This window comes from Salvelinus fontinalis, chromosome 19 (genome assembly GCF_029448725.1).
Source record: "Salvelinus fontinalis isolate EN_2023a chromosome 19, ASM2944872v1, whole genome shotgun sequence".
In the NCBI taxonomy this organism is placed as follows: domain Eukaryota; kingdom Metazoa; phylum Chordata; class Actinopteri; order Salmoniformes; family Salmonidae; genus Salvelinus; species Salvelinus fontinalis.
The window spans coordinates 52,948,867-52,966,992 of NC_074683.1; the positions used below are offsets into that span (position 1 = coordinate 52,948,867).

The 18,126-nt window shown below is 42.1% G+C and overlaps 1 protein-coding gene across 1 annotated transcript; it reads left to right on the forward strand.

The window, feature by feature from the left end:
* The first annotated feature begins 3,829 nt into the window (after positions 1 to 3,829).
* LOC129816955 (tubulin alpha chain-like) lies at positions 3,830 to 14,097 on the forward strand. Its single transcript, XM_055871942.1, has 4 exons — positions 3,830 to 4,061; positions 10,391 to 10,613; positions 10,799 to 10,947; positions 12,735 to 14,097. Exons 1-4 carry the CDS (start codon positions 4,059 to 4,061, stop codon positions 13,707 to 13,709), a joined length of 1,350 nt encoding a protein of 449 aa, XP_055727917.1. The 5' UTR covers positions 3,830 to 4,058; the 3' UTR covers positions 13,710 to 14,097.
* Positions 14,098 to 18,126: the final 4,029 nt, after the last annotated feature.

Sequence of the window (18,126 nt, forward strand, 5' to 3'; positions counted from 1 at the left end):
AGGTACTGTGGCAAGAAAAAGTATGTGAACCCTTTTGGATTTACCCGGTGCTTCTGCATAAATTGGTCATAAAATTTCAATCTGATCTTCATCTAAGTCACAACAACAGACAAACACAATCTGCTTAAACTAATAACACACAAACTATTATATGTTTCCATGTCTTTATTGAACACACCGTTGTAAACATTCACAGTGCATGGTGGGAAAAGTATGTGAACCCCTGGATTTAATAACTGGTTGACCCTCCTTTGGCAGCAATAACCTCAACCAAACGTTTTCTGTAGTTGCTGATCAGCTACAGTTGCCGGTGCTCTTTTGCGAACTTCAGACTTTTTGGACAGCAGTGGCTTCTTCCGTGGTGTCCTCCCATTCTTGTTTAGTGTTTTACGTAACGTAAGACTCGTCAAACAGAGATGTTAGCATGTTCCAGAGATTTCTGTAAGTTTTTAGCTGACACTCTAGGATTCTTCATAAAACACCCCTGTGCTCTGAGGAATAACACATATTGTAGTATTTTGAGTTCGTGAGATCATGTTATTGTGCATTTCTGGTGTTTTTTCATGGGAATGTATCAAGTGTAGAAAGAAAAGCTTGTATGAAATGTGTTCATCAGTCTTTAGGGGCTGAATCACGCGTTTGGATTATGTAGAACCGTGTGTCAAAGGAGAGATTGACTTCTGGGGGTGTGTTATGTTTTTGGTTTTTCATTCATCTTGTCACCCAGAACCAACGTGGCCACGAGAGACTTGTTTTTCTCTTTTAACAGTGTTGTTCATTGCAGAAAGCGTCAACATGTGAACGTTTCAATAGCCCGCGGACTTAATAATTAATGCTTTTTTTAACGGAAAATTATCGGAACACCGTTCTAGTGAATTACATTTTTTTTTGTTACTTGATCTTATAAAGCATTACAATGACTGGTCTCACACTTTGACTACAGGGAGACATTCAGAGAGAGAGACCCACAGGCTGCTGAATACAATGTATGAAAGACCAGTGTCTGTCTTACTAAAGATTCTTATGTCCCTTGGAGAGGAAAGTAACAGAACATAGGCTACTTTGGTTCTGGGACCTCAATAGGTGTTAGTTACAGATAATTGAAAGGATGAAACACAATAGCTGCTCAGATTGACTAAAACAACCTGTATAGCTAGAGCGTGAAGTACCGACGTTAGACATTATCTCACTCTGTATCTCGCTCTGCATCTCTCTCTGTATATCACTCTGTATCTCTCTCTGTATATCACTCTGTATCTCTCTCTGTATCTCGCTCTGTATCTCTCTCTGTATATCACTCTGTATCTCTCTCTGTATATCACTCTGTATCTCTCTCTGTATCTCTCTCTGTATCTCGCTCTGTATCTCTCTCTGTATATCACTCTGTATCTCTCTCTGTATCTCTCTCTGTATATCGCTCTGTATCTCTCTCTGTATATCACTCTGTATCTCACTCTGTATATCGCTCTGTATCTCTCTCTGTATATCGCTCTGTATCTCTCTCTGTATATCACTCTGTATCTCTCTCTGTATATCGCTCTGTATCTCTCTCTGTATATCACTCTGTATCTCTCTCTGTATCTCTCTGTATATCGCTCTGTATCTCTCTCTGTATATCGCTCTGTATCTCTCTCTGTATATCACTCTGTATATCGCTCTGTATCTCTCTCTGTATATCGCTCTGTATCTCTCTCTGTATATCACTCTGTATCTCTCTCTGTATCTCTGTATATCGCTCTGTATCTCTCTCTGTATATCGCTCTGTATCTCTCTCTGTATATCACTCTGTATATTGCTCTGTATATCGCTCTGTATCTCTCTCTGTATATCACTCTGTATATTGCTCTGTATATCGCTCTGTATCTCTCTCTGTATATCACTCTTTATATTGCTCTGTATATCGCTCTGTATCTCTCTGTATATCACTCTGTATATTGCTCTGTATATCGCTCTGTATCTCGCTCTGCATTGCCCCTGGTCATTAAGAAGTCCAGTCAATTGACATGGTTACCGCAGGACTTTAAAAACGAGCACGACGACTTTACAGATCTCAGACTTTATAACAGTGTTATAAATAGATGCAGGAATCAGATAAGATCCAGGTTCTATTAGCTTACAGAAACGACCGTAAATTAAATGTATAATCATAGTAAGATAGGAAGTTATACATCTATCAGTTTACAGAAATACCCATCAATTCCATTCAGCATACTGTATTTCATCCAAGATATTTAGGCAAATACAATATGTTGGAGGCTGTTATATGGTGTTCTTTGTTTTCCCATGATTCTGCTGCCAGAAGGCCCCGCCCATAACTCACCAGAGATATTTTTTTGATACTGTAAACTTTATTCAGATTCTGTTGATTACAGCCAGACAATTTCTTCACATAAAGTGCACTAAATCCGCTGGTAACCATATATATAACTCGAGTAACGGCGTCATGCACCTCGACAATCTGAGGGGGGGGGGGGGGGGGGCGTTTATCTCTGTACTATTTATGGGCATGGCCGCTCTGAACTCGTGCACCGTTTAAAACAACCACTCTGTAGCAAATGCACAAATCTTTGCTGTTCCCCTTAATCTTTTTTTTTTTGAACGCCGATCGAGTGTTCACTTATGTCTGCAACTTTGGGTCCATTTAAAGCAAAAGGTATTCCATAAACACATCCTCCTGAACCCAACTCATTCGCATGTGTTGAATTATTCATGTGTTGAATTCTTACAGGGGGGAAAAAAATGTTGTTATCTCTGCTGTGATTGGTTGTCATTGGTGAGGAGGATCCAAAGTTTTTTTTTTTTTTAATTTAACATTGTGGAGCTGCCATACAGACCTGATGAGTCACTGGGGACACAGAGCCAATGAGATGGCTTGCGCGTCTGACAGGTCACAACCTGAAAGGCTAGATGCTTTTTGTTTGCTTTCTAAAGCTCACAAAGAACCATTCCGTACCAACAAACAAGCGCATGACCTTTATTCTTTTCTGAGAAAATATATTTCAATAAAAATGTATTATTTTTTGTTGTTTCATTATTGGATTTAAAGCAACACATTGTGTTTTCCTAAAAAATAACTAACCAATTTATAATGCCTTGAGCTGTTAGTTGGATTATATATATATTTTAAAAATGTACTTAACTAGGCAAGTCAGTTAAGAACAAATTCTTATTTACAATGACGGTCTACACCCAGACAATTGTGCACCGCTCTATGTGACTCCCAATCACAGCCTGGATTCGAACCAGGGTGTCTGTAGTGACGCCTCAAAGCGCTGAGATGTAGTGCCTTAGACCGCTGTGCCACTCGGGAGCCAATATAGTTTTAACCCTTTAATTCAAACCAGATGACAAAAGGCTGCTGTTAACGCATTCGTTCTGCATACCACTTATGTGACGTGAACTCAGTGACACACAGGACAGGTGTCAAGTCTTTCTAACGTGTTCCACATTCCGCACCACTACTGTACATTAGGTTACAGTGCCACCTACTGGTGACAGATGAGAATATTAGAGCTGCAACATGTCACCGCTTGGTGTATGTGATGTTTGCTAGTTGGAAATGTTAGGAGAAAATAGCCCATTCGCATCAGAGTATAGAGGCTATGGGCAAATAATACGAGTCTCTCAAACCAAGTTCGCTACTGGAAAGGCTACCACCCAAGGGAGAGACATCTCAAATTGTAATCAGCATTAATGTACCAGCTCAGCAGAAATGTCTGCAAAGATTGAGCACAAGCTCCCCCCCCCCCCAAAAAAAAAATCTCACTCCTAGGCTAAAAATGACGCAGCAAATTCTACCTGTGCCAGTAGCCTACGTTCGGACAATTTGCGCATACTAATAAAATACACAGCAGGAGGAGGGATCCATTCCATGACGCCACTGCATTGAATATAGCGTGATGAGCAGCTCCAGCACACCGGGCACAACTTACTCACGGAGACCACACTGACGGCCGCTGCGAGAAGTACAACATATTCCTCCAAAAAAAAAAAAAAAAACGACCTCGTCTAATATTATTTTCTCCGTTTAGCCAAGAGACTGATACTGCAAAAGCACAATGGTGAGTGTTTTTCATTTGGAATGCTGACATTTTGGGGTTCAACTACACATAAATAAATGTTTTTTTTTTTAATGTTAAGCTTGCATTCTTGTTTTAACTGTCTGTTTTTATTCAACATATGTTTGCTTATTTTTTTTTCTTTCTCCATTTCATTTGCAAAAAACACAATGCAATAACCTACAGTGTCTGTGCTATCGTCGTTTCTAATACCACTTGACCATTTTAACTCTTGCACGATGTTATTTGGTCTAATGGCACAGCTCCCATGCGCAGTGTTCATTCCTACCGCAACCCCCCCCCCCCCCCCCCCCGACAGACGGTTCAGGGGGTGCAGTGCAGTTTGTGTGCAACTCTGAAGAACTAGAGTGACGCATCGAAAATAAACCATTACTGTCACTGAAAGGAAGAATGTCATTTTGCATTTTGCACAGAACAGAATATCATCAGTGTAGCTAACATGTGAATTTTCAAGTGACATGCATTCATCATGATTATGCATTGAATCATTCTGTTCTGGGAAGATGTTTATTGAAACCCTTTAAAAAAAAAATATCCCATTAGAACTGACCTAGAACAAACTGTAATTGCAGATATTAATTAGGATTAACTATACAGTAGTGTCAAATACTCTCTTACTATCTAGTCTTCTCTTACTAATGAAGAGAATTAGAGAATGAGAGGGAGTGAGTGAGTGAGTGAGTTAGGGTGTTTCTCATTTTTTCAGTCATGCTATCAATAACGAACGTGTTGCTCTGCAGGACAGGAATTGCAGCTTTGTGGTTGTTTCAGGGTGTGTTGAGAAATCGTAGCCTACAGGAGAATCTACAGACTTGAATGGGTAAGATACAGAGTCTACAGACTGAATGGGTAGGATACAGAGTCTACAGACTGAATGGGTAAGATACAGAATCTAGAGACAGAATAGTTAAATTACAGAATCTAGAGACAGAATACCGGTAGTTAAATTACAGAATCTAGAGACAGAATAGTTAAATTACAGAATCTAGAGACAGAATAGTTAAATTACAGAATCTAGAGACAGAATACCGGTAGTTAAATTACAGAATCTAGAGACAGAATAGTTAAATTACAGAATCTAGAGACAGAATAGTTAAATTACAGAATCTAGAGACAGAATACCGGTAGTTAAATTACAGAATCTAGAGACAGAATAGTTAAATTACAGAATCTAGAGACAGAATACAAAAGTTACAGAATCTAAGATGTAATGAAGAAGCAATACCACACACACACTAGTACTTTATCTAGTACTTTAACTAGTACTTTATCTAGTACTTTAACTAGTACTTTATCTAGTACTTTAAAGTTTGATAGAGCTGGGTTTCCATCTATGAAATGTCTAGCTGGATTTTGGTGGTGACTGCCTGGTGATTACAACAAGTTATGAGTGAGTAAAAGTCAGGTTAATGAGACTGAGGGTTCCCCAGAAATAGCAGCCAGCTGGGCCCGACCTGGCAAGTGTTGCCCAAACTTGGCGACCATCTTTCCACCCCAGTAGGCCCCTGTCCATCACTCAGTCTCCCGGGGGTGGCAGCTAGAATGGGGCAGGTTTAAAAATAGTCTGTGACTAGGGCAGAGGGAATTATCACTAATCCCTAGTGGAGACAAGAATTCATATTTTTAGGGCCAGTTTCCCAGACCAAGATTACACCTGTTAATGGACAAAAAAAAAGCATGCTCAGTTGTGAATCTCCATTGAAATAGCTTCTTAGTCCAGGACTAGGTTTAATCAGTATCCGTCTGGGAAAGTGATTTTTAGATGGTAGTGTCCCTGTGTGTGTCTGAATTAGGCCCATAAACTGGGTGTATCAGGAGTCAAGGCCAATACATCACTGACTCATTGTCACACAGACTTAAGTCAGACATTATTTAGTGTTATCCTGCCATGTTCTGGTCTGTTCTCATAGATAATTGTAGGGTATTTTGAGTTTTCTTGCTTCAGCAGCAGCTGATGATGAGGCAGAGGCCACATAGGGACTGAAGGCCTAGTTATGTCTCCTTGAGAAAATTATGGTTGTGTCTGAAATGGCAGCCTATCCCCTATATAGTGCACTACTTTTTTTACCAGCACCTTATGGGCCCTGGTCAAAAGTAGTGCACAAAATAGGGAATAAGGTGCCATTTGTGACGCAGCCATAGTTGTCCTGGATGGAACTGCAGAGCTGAGCCAAAAGCCTGACCTTGCAGTTTTGAAATGCAGTCAGAGAGAGGAGAGGATGACAGTTATTTCAGTAAGTTCTTGGCTGATCATTATCTCTGCAGCAGGCACCCATTTCTGTCTCAACTCCTCCTCTCCTGCTGCTGGTCGTTATCTCTGCAGCAGGCAGCCATTTCTGTCTCAACTCCTCTTCTGCTGCTGGTCGTTATCTCTGCAGCAGGCAGCCATTTCTGTCTCATTTCCTCTTCTGCTGCTGGTCGTTATCTCTGCAGCAGGCAGCCATTTCTGTCTCATCTCCTCTTCTGCTGCTGGTCGTTATCTGTGCAGCAGGCAGCCATTTCTGTCTCATCTCCTCTTCTGCTGCTGGTCGTTATCTCTGCAGCAGGCAGCCATTTCTGTCTCTTCTCCTCTTCTGCTGCTGGTCGTTATCTCTGCAGCAGGCAGCCATTTCTATCTCTTCTCCTCTTCTGCTGCTGGTCGTTATCTCTGCAGCAGGCAGCCATTTCTGTCTCAACTCCTCATGTTTGTCAAGGCTCTGAATACCATAGGATAACATACTGTGTGTCCCAAATATACTGTGTGTTTCTATATAGGTCACTATTAGGGCGTACACACTGTATGACTGACAGACTACCCTGTCTTGTAATGAACCTGTCTGGCCACCTAGACATCAACAGATTCTGGCAGTTTGAACTCAGTCACCTTGTAAAGTAAACACTATAAATATGATTCATTCCAGTAATATCTTTCCTTATATTTCTCATGCAACAAATAGATACTTACAGTATGTGTACTAAGCAACATATGATAACTTGAAAACAACAATGTGCCCATAATGTAGACATTCATTGGCTGTGATTCAATGTGGCGTAGTACTGAAGCAGGACTTTCCCATAGTAGCAGTTTGAAATGGAACAGTCGCATTTCCTTCACTCCGTCATTTCCTGCAATTTCTTAGCGATGAATGATTAACCAGTGGAAGCAATTCAAAATGAAAACCACTGTTCTGTACTAATATTCATACCAAAAAATGTGAGGGTCCGTAGACACATCGACTACATAGCTCCACATCTATAGTATACAAGTCTTTTATATCCTGCACTACACAATTAGATAGAACATGGTTAGCTAGCTACGTTATGCTAGCTACGTTACGTTGCGCTAGCTACGTTATGCTAGCTACGTTACGTTGCGCTAGCTACGTTATGCTAGCTACGTTGCGTTACGCTAGCTACGTTATGCTAGCTACGTTATGCTAGCTACGTTATGCTAGCTACGTTATGCTAGCTACGTTATGCTAGCTACGTTATGCTAGCTACGTTACGTTGCGCTAGCTAGCTACGTTATGCTAGCTACGTTGCGTTACGCTAGCTACGTTACGTTCAGCTGTATTGCAGAAAAAATATCTTCAATCAATGCTTTAGCTAGATTCTTTACATCCTCTGGGTTTCACTAGAAGACAGCCTGTTTTGCTGGTTTGCTCAGAAGTCCCTAAAACATTAAACAACACAAATTACAATTCATACAAATGTGGAAAGCCCATATCTCAAGATAAGCAGCATACCACCCTGCATACCACTGCTGGCTTGCTTCTGAAGCTTAGCAGGGTTGGTCCTGGTCAGTCCCTGGATGGGAGACCAGATGCTGCTGGAAGTGGTGTTGGAGGGCCAGTAGGAGGCACTCTTTCCTCTGGTCTAAAAATAAAAAATAAAAAAATATCCCAATGCCCCAGGGCAGTGATTGGGGACACTGCCCTGTGTAGGGTGCCGTCTTTCGGATGGGACGTTAAACGGGTGTCCTGACTCTCTGAGTTCATTAAAGATCCCATGGCACTTATCGTAAGAGTAGGGGTGTTAACCCCGGTGTCCTGGCTAAATTCCCAATCTGGCCCTCAAACCATCATGGTCACCTAATAATCCCCAGTTTACAATTGGCTCATTCATCCCCCTCCTCTCCCCTGTAACTATTCCCCAGGTCGTTGCTGCAAATGAGAACGTGTTCTCAGTCAACTTACCTGGTAAAATAACGGTAAAAATAAATAAATGTATAGCTAGTCAGATTACAGATGTAACTCATCAAGTAGCTCATGCCAGCAGAAAATTTGATTTAAAAAACACCTTATGGAACAGCGGGGACTGTGAAGCAACACAAACATTGACACACACACGATAACATACACACTATACATAGACATGTATTTAGTACTGTAGATATGTGGTAGTGGTGGAGTAGGGACCTGAGGGCACACAGTGTGTTGTGAAATCTGTGAATGTATTGTAATGTTTTAAAAATTGTATAAACTGCCTTAATTTTGCTGGACCCCAGGAAGAGTAGAGCTGCTTTGGCAGGAACTAATGGTGATCCATAATAAATACAAATACAGATAGCTTGTTAAATAGCGTTTTTCTTGAATTAACGTTGACAACAAACAAACAAAAAGCATACTGGTCAGTCTCTACATTAACTAATATATTCCTCTTAACTGTACATTTTTGTTGCATGATTCATTATGAAGTTATAATTACTTATATTAACTTCCATCCTAGTATTTTTTTTTTCAGCCATTATTCTCGAAGCAACTCTCCAGGGTTGGGTCGCAGAGCATCATGGGAGTTTTGGGAAACACTCGATAGAAAGTCTGCATCTCGATTCGCTTCGTTTGGAGTGCCAACTAGAGGGCTTAAAAGGCACTACACCTCGCTCAAACTTTAATTAGGGTGATTGGGATTGAGCCACATCTGCTTAGGGAGAGGCTAATTCAAACAAGGTATAAGAAGGAAAATATACATTTATATACGTTGATTCATGGGTCCCGTACAAGGGGCCTGTTGTACCAATAGAAGAGTAGCAAAGGGTAGCTGCCCTTCTCCTCCTGTAGAGTGACTTAAACAGGAGTTCCAACAACAGCTGCAGCAACTGTCTGTCTTCCCCCCCCTCTCTCTCTCTCCCTCCCATCTGTCTCTCTCTACACCACCCCTCTTGCTCTCTCTACACCCCCCTCTCCCCCCCTCTCTCGCTCTCTCTCTCCTTCCCCCTCTCTCTCTTTCTCTCTCTCCCTCTCTTTCGCTCTCCCTCCCTCTCTCTCTTTCTCTCTCCCCCTCTCTCTCTTTCTCTCTCCCTCCCCCTCTCTCTCACCCTCCCACCCCCTCTCTCTCTTTCTCTCTCCCTCCCCTCTCTCTCACCCTCCCATCTCTCCCCCTCTCTATCTTTCTCTCTTTCTCACCGTCCCATCTCTCACCCTCCCTCCCCTCTCTCTTTCTCTCTCTCCCTCCCCCTCTCTCTCTCTCTACACCCCCGCCCTCTCTCTCTCTCTCTCTCTACACCCCAGCCCTCTCTCTCTCTCTCTCTCTCTCTTTCTCTCTCTCTCTCTCTCTCTACCCCCACCCTCTCTCTCTCCATATTTGTTACCTTCTGTTTCTGATAGCTCTGTTTCCACCTAGTGGGGACTACATTAAAGTCTCTGGGATGACACAAAACTAATCATCATATGGGCATATACACGGACCAACAATTAGGAACAACTCCCTAACATGGACTCTACAAGGTGTCGAAGGCGTTCCACAGGGATGCTGACCCCATGTTGACTCCAATGCTTCTCACAGTTGTGTCCAGTTGGCTGGATGTCCTTTGGGTGGTGGACCATTCTTGATACACACGGGAAACTGTTGACCATGGAAAAACCCAGAAGCGTTGCAGTTCTTGACACAAACCAGTGCACCTGACACCTACTATCGTACCCCGTTCAAACGCACTTACATCTTTTGTCTTGCCCATTCACCCTCTGAATGGAACACATACACAATCCATGTCTCAATTGTCTCAAGGCTTAAAAATCCTTCTTTAACCCGTCTCCTCCCCTTCATCTACACTGATTTGAAGTGGATTTAACAAGCAACATCAATAAGGGATCATAGCTTTAACCTGGATTTACCTGGTCAGTCTCTATGTCATGGAAAGAGCAGGTGTTCTTAATGTTTTGTACCCTCAGTGTATCATAATAATTTACACACATGGTGTCACACAGACGATACACATCTGAATTCTTGGACCTCTTAGACCACACTGTGTTATCCTCCATGTGGTCAGGTGTTATCACTGTCTATTTCATTCACTTTGTCTCTTCTCCTTCTCTCCCCGTCTCTCTCAACAGCGTGAGTGTATCTCTGTTCACGTGGGCCAGGCTGGAGTCCAGATGGGTAACACCTGTTGGGAGCTGTACTGCCTGGAGCATGGGATCCAGCCGGACGGACAGATGCCCAGTGACAAGCCCACAGGTAACCTCGACGACTCCTTCACCACCTTCTTCAGCGCCACGGGCACCGGGAAGTACGTGCCACGCGCCATCTTCGTCGACCTGGAACCCACCGTTATTGGTAAGTTGTTTGTCTTTTTACAGAAACTTTTATCCTTTTGAAAAACATTTCAACATTTACGACGCATCTACTGAAGCAGATCTCAGATGTTCCAGTGCATTCCATTTCTAAATGTGTACACAACATCATCCACTGGTATCTGGTCTTCTCTCCATGTAGAAAAATACTGTTTTCTCTTTCTCCAGATGAGGTGAGGACAGGTACCTATCGCCAGCTGTTCCACCCTGAGCAGCTCATCTCAGGCAAGGAAGATGCTGCCAACAACTACGCCCGCGGTCACTACACCATCGGCAAGGAGATCATTGACTCCGTCCTGGACAGGATCCGTAAACTGGTAAGACTGCTTGACGAATGAATTGCTGACAATTAGAGACATGATATGATAAATAAGAAGCTTTTCTCCCATAACCCCCGTAACCCATAACCCTCGTAACCCATAACCCCCGTAACCCATGACCCTCGTAACCCATGACCCCCGTAACCCATGACCCCCGTAACCCATGACCCCCGTAACCCATAACCCCCGTAACCCATAACCCCCGTAACCCATAACCCCCGTAACCCATAAACCCCGTAACCCATAACCCCCGTAACCCATAAACCCCGTAACACATAACCCTCGTAACCCATAACCCTCGTAACCCATAACCCCCGTAATCCATGACCCTCGTAACCCATAACCCCCATAACCCTCGTAACCCATAACCCTCCTAACCCTGCGTTATTCCCAATATCATTTGATAACGGTTGAACCATCAAAATAAAAAGGGGGAGAATAGACAGCCTTGTGGTACACCACTGTTGATGTTATACTGAACTAAATTAGAAGCGCAACATTTCAATTCAAAGATTTTACTGAGTTACAGTTCATATAAGGAAATCAGTTCGGCCCTAATCTATGGATTTCACGACTGGGAACACAGATACCTTTTTTTTTTTTAAGTAAGGGCTTGGATCAGAAAACCAGTCAGTATCTGGTGTGACCACCATTCACCTAATGCAGTGTGACACATCTCCTTCGCATAGAGTCGATCAGGTTGTTGATTGGCCTGTGGAATGTTGTCCCACTCCTCTTCAATGGCTGTGTGAAGTTGCTGGATACTGGCGGGAACTGGAACACGCTGTCGTACACGTCGATCCAGAGCAACCCAAACATGCTCAATGGGTGACATGTCTGGTGAGTATACAGGCTATGGAAGAACTGGGACATTTTCAGCTTCCAGGAATTGTGTACAGACCCTTGAGACATGGTTGTTGTGCATTATCATGCTGAAACATGAGATGATGGCGGTGGATGAATGGCACAACAATGGACCTCAGGATCTCATCACGGTATCTCTGTGCATTCAAATTGCCATCGATAAAATGCAATTGTGTTCGTTGTCCGTAGCTTATGCCTACCCATATCATAACCCCACCGCCACCATGGGGCACTCTGTTCACAGCATTGACATCAGCAAACCGTTCACCCACACGACACCGTACACATGGTCTGCGGTTGTGAGGCCGGTTGGACATACTGGAAAAAAATTCTAAAATGATGTTTTGTGGTAGAGAAATTAACATTCAATTCTCTGGCAACAGCTCTCGTGGACATTTCTGCAGACATTTTAGAGGAGCCTTCTATTGTTCCCAACACAAGGTGCACCTGTGTAATGATCATGCTGTTTAATCAGCTTCTTGATATGCCACACCTGTCAGGTGGATGAATTATGTTGGCAAAGGAGAAATGCTCACTATCGGGGATGTAAACAAATTTGTGCAAAACATTTGAGGGAAATAAGCTTTTTGTTCATATGGAAAATGTCTGGGATCTTTTTATTTCAGCTCATGAAACACGGGACCAACACTTTACATGTTGCGTTTTATATTTTTGTTCAGTGTAAATTGCCCCTAAATTCATAGTGTCTGATAATTCTGTGTTGATGTGCTGGTCTGATAGGCTGTGTTGATGTGCTGGTCTGATAGGCTGTGTTGATGTGCTGGTCTGATAGGCTGTGTTGATGTGTTGGTCTGATAATTCTGTGTTGATGTGCTGGTCTGATAGGCTGTGTTGATGTGCTGGTCTGATAGGCTGTGTTGATGTGCTGGTCTGATAGGCTGTGTTGATGTCTCCCTCAGGCTGACCAGTGCACTGGTCTCCAAGGTTTCCTGGTCTTCCACAGCTTCGGGGGAGGCACTGGCTCTGGTTTCACCTCCCTGCTGATGGAACGTCTGTCTGTCGACTTCGGCAAGAAGTCTAAGCTTGAGTTTGCCATCTATCCAGCTCCCCAGGTGTCTACGGCTGTGGTGGAGCCCTACAACTCTATCCTGACCACCCACACCACCCTGGAGCACTCTGACTGCGCCTTCATGGTGGACAATGAGGCCATCTATGACATCTGTCGTAGGAACCTCGACATTGAGCGTCCCTCATACACCAACCTCAACAGGCTGATCAGTCAGATCGTCTCCTCCATCACTGCCTCCCTGCGTTTCGATGGAGCCCTGAATGTTGATCTGACAGAGTTCCAGACCAACTTGGTGCCCTACCCCCGTATCCACTTCCCTCTGGCTACCTATGCACCAGTCATCTCCGCTGAGAAGGCCTATCACGAGCAGCTGTCAGTCGCTGAGATCACCAATGCCTGCTTCGAACCGGCCAATCAGATGGTGAAGTGTGACCCTCGTCACGGCAAATACATGGCCTGCTGTCTCCTGTACCGTGGTGACGTTGTTCCCAAGGATGTCAATGTAGCGATCGCTGCCATCAAAACCAAGAGGAGCATCCAGTTTGTGGACTGGTGTCCCACTGGCTTCAAGGTGGGTATCAACTACCAGCCCCCTACGGTGGTTCCTGGAGGAGACCTGGCCAAGGTCCAGAGGGCCGTGTGCATGCTGAGTAACACCACAGCCATCGCTGAGGCCTGGGCACGTCTGGACCACAAGTTTGACCTGATGTATGCCAAGAGAGCCTTCGTGCACTGGTACGTTGGTGAGGGCATGGAGGAGGGAGAGTTCTCTGAGGCCAGAGAAGACATGGCAGCCCTGGAGAAGGATTATGAAGAGGTGGGCATTGACTCGTTTGAGGAGGAGGAAGAAGGAGAAGAGTATTAAACAACGAATTTGCTGGTTTGGTTCCGGACCAAGGTTAATTGCCAAATGAGTCCAAAGGAGCCGTCAAATATTTTGGTTATTGTATCTTAATTATTAAACTGTATTTAATTTGTATGTCGTTGACACTGAATTTAATATCCATGTCATGAAATTCCACATCTTAGACAATTTAGAAATGAAAAATTGCTCGTAACACTGAAAAGTTACCCCTTTTCTTTGATTTGAAGAATACTGTTGCCTTGCCAATGTTTTCCTTTTTTTACTGAGTTATTCTAAATCAAGGTTTTATTGACGGCTAAATCAGAAGTTGTACAGGAACATGCTAGTTTTTTATAATGAGGCCCTCATCCATAATGTCCAAGCTCAATAAAGTTATCCTCAAAATAAATCGCTTTATTCTTCTTTATTCACACCCTACGACACCATGACTTGATTAGATGTTGCAATTAGTGTGTTTTACTGTAGCCAAGGCTTTAAATTACCAGCAAGGATACTTTATGAATGAATACAGTTGGCTAAATGCTAATTAGCCCCTAGTATATTATCCTACCGGTATTCTGGCTTTTTGATTACTGCTATCAATGTTGGATTTATTAACTCATCTCAGCCTTCATAAATGTGGAGGATTTATGTTTGGGGCTAATTAGATCATTCGATATACACTTGGCGGCTTCAGAGCGATGTGGTATCGCATAAAGGTGCCCGCATACTAGATTTGGTTTATTCCAAGTATGCCTCGCATACTCCATTAAAAGACATTCGCTTGAAAAACTAGAAAAAGCGGCAATATTTTACGTGGAAAAAGTTGGTAATAGTGCAGTAATAGAAAGAGGAGGAAGGTGCAGTAATATCGAATAGTGCAGTAATATTGGTATAAACTCTTCACGGTTGTATTCTGTGGGTGTCACTGAGTAGGCTGATGCCCCATTTCAAGGACCCAAGATTCATAGGTAAGGCTGTACAGTGAATACAGTATGCCCCCAATGCAATTCTGAAGTCTAATGCATCCACATTGCAATTTCATCAGAATTCTTTTTTTGTTGTCAAATGAACTAATTATTGTTTTTTTGTTGAATTTATATAACAACATTCCAAATGTGTTTAGCATTATCTAGTCCAAAATATAGCATGAAATTACTATTTGTATCCGTTTGCATCAGTTTCAATGTGGGACTTTTATTTTGAAGGCAAACCACTAATTTCACTATTGTGGCTCATTGTTATTATAGAACTGAATGTATTCAACTGAAATGTGTCTTCCACATTTAACCCAACCCCTCTGAATCAGAGAGGTGCGTGGGGCTGCCTCAATCTACATCCACGACACCCGGGTGGGTTAACTGCCTTGCTCAGGGGCAGAACAACAGATTTTTACCTTGTCAGCTCGGGGATTCAATCCAGCAACCTTCCGGTTACTGGCTCAACGCTCTAACCAGAAGGCTACAGCTAGTTAGCTTCAAATAGGTGGTGCAAAAGCAGGCAAAAGCAATCGAGCAGCGCGCCATGACATTGATCATCCAATGGTGTGTTAGATACCACCCACAGATATTTGATTGACACACCCTCACTATTGTATTGGAGGAAGAAATACAGAAATAAATAAAAAATATAAATGAATAAAAATAATTGCAGTTTTAATAATTACATAATACATATACTGAACAAAAATATAAACGCAAAATGTAATGATTTTACTGAGTTACAGTTCATATAAAGAAATCATTCAATTTAAATAAATTCATTAGGCCCTAGTCTGTGAATTTCACATGACTGGGCAGGGGCACAGCCATGGATGGGCCTGGGAGGGCATAGGCCCACCTACTTGGGAGCCAGACCCACTCACTGGGGAGCCAGGCCCAGCCAATCAGAATTTGATTTTTTTCCCACATAAAAGGGCTTTATTACAGAGAGAAATACTCCTCCTTTTCATCATCTGTACGGGTGGTTGGTTTTAGATGATCACACAGGTCAAGAAGATGTAGAGGTCCTGGACTTGCGTGGTTACATGTGGTCTGTGGTTGTGAGGCCGGTTGGACATACTGCCAAATTCTCTAAAACGACATTGGAGGTGGCTTATGGTAGTTAAATTAACATTCAATTCTCTGGTAAAAACTCTGGTGGACATTCCTGAAGTCAGTATGCCAATTGCATGTGCCCTCAAAATATGAGACATCTGTGGCATTGTGTTGTGTGACAAAACTGCACATTTTAGAGTGGCCTTTTATTGTTCCCAGCACAAGGTGCACCTGGGTAATGATCATGCTGTTTAATCATCTTCTTGATATGCCACACCTGTCAGGTGGATGGATTATCTTGGCAAAGGAGAAATGCTCACTAACAGGAATGTAAACAAATTTGTGTACAACATTTGAGAGAAATAAGCTTTTTGTGCGTATGGAACATTTCTGTGATCTTTTATTTCAGCTCATGAAACATGGTACCAACACTTTACATGTTGCGTTTATATTTTTGTTCAGTGTATATACAGTTGAAGTCGGAAGTTTACATTAACCTCAGCCAAATACATTTAAACACAGTTTTTCACAATTCCTGACATTTAATCCTAGTAAAAAATCCCTGTTTTAGGTCAGTTAGGATCACCACTTTATTTTAAGAATGTGAAATGTCGGAATAATAGCAGAGAGAATGATTTATTTCAGCTTTTATTTATTTCATCACATTCCCAGTGGGTCAGAAGTTTACATACACTCAATTAGTATTTGGTAGCATTGCCTTTAAATTGTTTAACTTGCGTCAAATGTTTCGGGTAGCCTTATACAGGCTTCGCGCAATAATTTGGGTGAATTTTGGCCCATTCCTCCCGACAGAGCTGGTGTAACTGAGTCAGGTTTGTAGGCCTCCTTGCTCACACATGCTTTTTCAGTTTGTATCCCCATAATGCAACACCCTAACAATGGGATTCGAAGTCCACAAAACGGACGGCGGGCTGTCATGTAGAGAGGAATAGACGGGAGCTTGTTGCCTACACTGTGGTAACTCTTCTCCGGTAAACCTTACCATCGCTGGTTATATTGAATCTCACAGACTCCGTCCACAAGATGAATATTAGGGAAGGATGTTGCGCTATGCGACTTTTCCTACATTGGATCCCTCGAGTGGCGCAGCAGTCTACGGAACTGTGACTCAGTGCTAGTAGGCGCCACTACAGACGCCCTGGTTTGGATTCCAGGCTGTATCACAACCGGCCGTGATTGGGTTGTCCTCATAGGGAGGCGCACAATTGGCTTAGAGTCGGCTGGGTTAGGGTTTGTTCTCAACTGACTTGCCTGGTTAAATAAGAAAACGTTTTAAAGCAACGTGAAATGGTAATGATGTAGGAAGCACATGGAATAGCAAAACACATCTTAAGAAGAGGGGCCTTGTGCTGTTTCTCCACTCTAATTGGCTAGTACAACCCCCCCCTACCCCCCGATTTGTTTCAGTACATATAAAACAATTAGCGGAGATGATTCTGGTCCTCTCTCCAGGATCACAGTCACGTTGTACCTACACTGTAAAAAGTAGTTGTTGTTCATCTGAAGTGTGTTTTACTGATGGTATAACAGAAAAATTACACTTTTTAGTTCATTCAACCTATTCAATTTGTTTGAATATTCCAATATGGAATTTGGCAGATCAATGTGATTCAATTTTTTTTTTTAAAGCGCCTCAGCATTGTAACCTATCAAAACAGTTGGGGCGTGGCTTATTGGGGGGGGGGCGTGTCTTTAACCTTGTAATTTTTTGGCCACCCATAGGGGTGAATGTCGTTCCAATTCATCTATTTTATTTTTTTTTTTTTTTTTTTTTTTTTTTTTTTTTTTTTTTTTTTTTTTTTTCTTTTTTTTTTTTTTTTTTTTTTTTACTGTGATGGTTTAACTGCAATACTGCCAGCATTTAGTCTGTGGGGTAACTTTCATGTGCTAACTTGAATGTGCTACTTAAGAACCTGATTAAAACTTGCATTGCTGAGGGGGACAACAATTGGTTATTAAATCGGATAATACATATGAAGGTTTTATATAAAGAATCAATTTTAAGTAATTTGTTTCATGTTATTGAACTATTATAATTTCTTGACTTGCAGGGAATTGATTTTGTTGTTTGTAATCCAATTGAAGACATTTAGATAAGTAATTCCAAAGTGAAAAATCTACTTGGAAAAATATAATTTTTGGGGGGGTATTTACATGAAATATTAGTTTTTATTTATGTTACTAAATAGGTTCAACTTGAGTGTTTAAAGAAATAGGTTGCAACTTGAAATATAGGTTTGGTAAGTATTCATATATAACAGTTGGCATTGAATCATATATTTGGTTTCAACAAATTGAGAAAACCTAATTAATTTACTTGTAACCAATTGAAATATATTTTCTTTAGGATGATACAGTCTTTTTTTTGTGTGTACTCAATC

Excerpts from the sequence above, each read along its gene's own strand:
- LOC129816955 (XM_055871942.1), top strand. Across the intron at positions 10,614-10,798 it reads CCTGGAACCCACCGTTATTG|ATGAGGTGAGGACAGGTACC; the intron begins GTAAGTTGTTTG and ends CTCTTTCTCCAG. Across the intron at positions 10,948-12,734 it reads TGGACAGGATCCGTAAACTG|GCTGACCAGTGCACTGGTCT; the intron begins GTAAGACTGCTT and ends TGTCTCCCTCAG.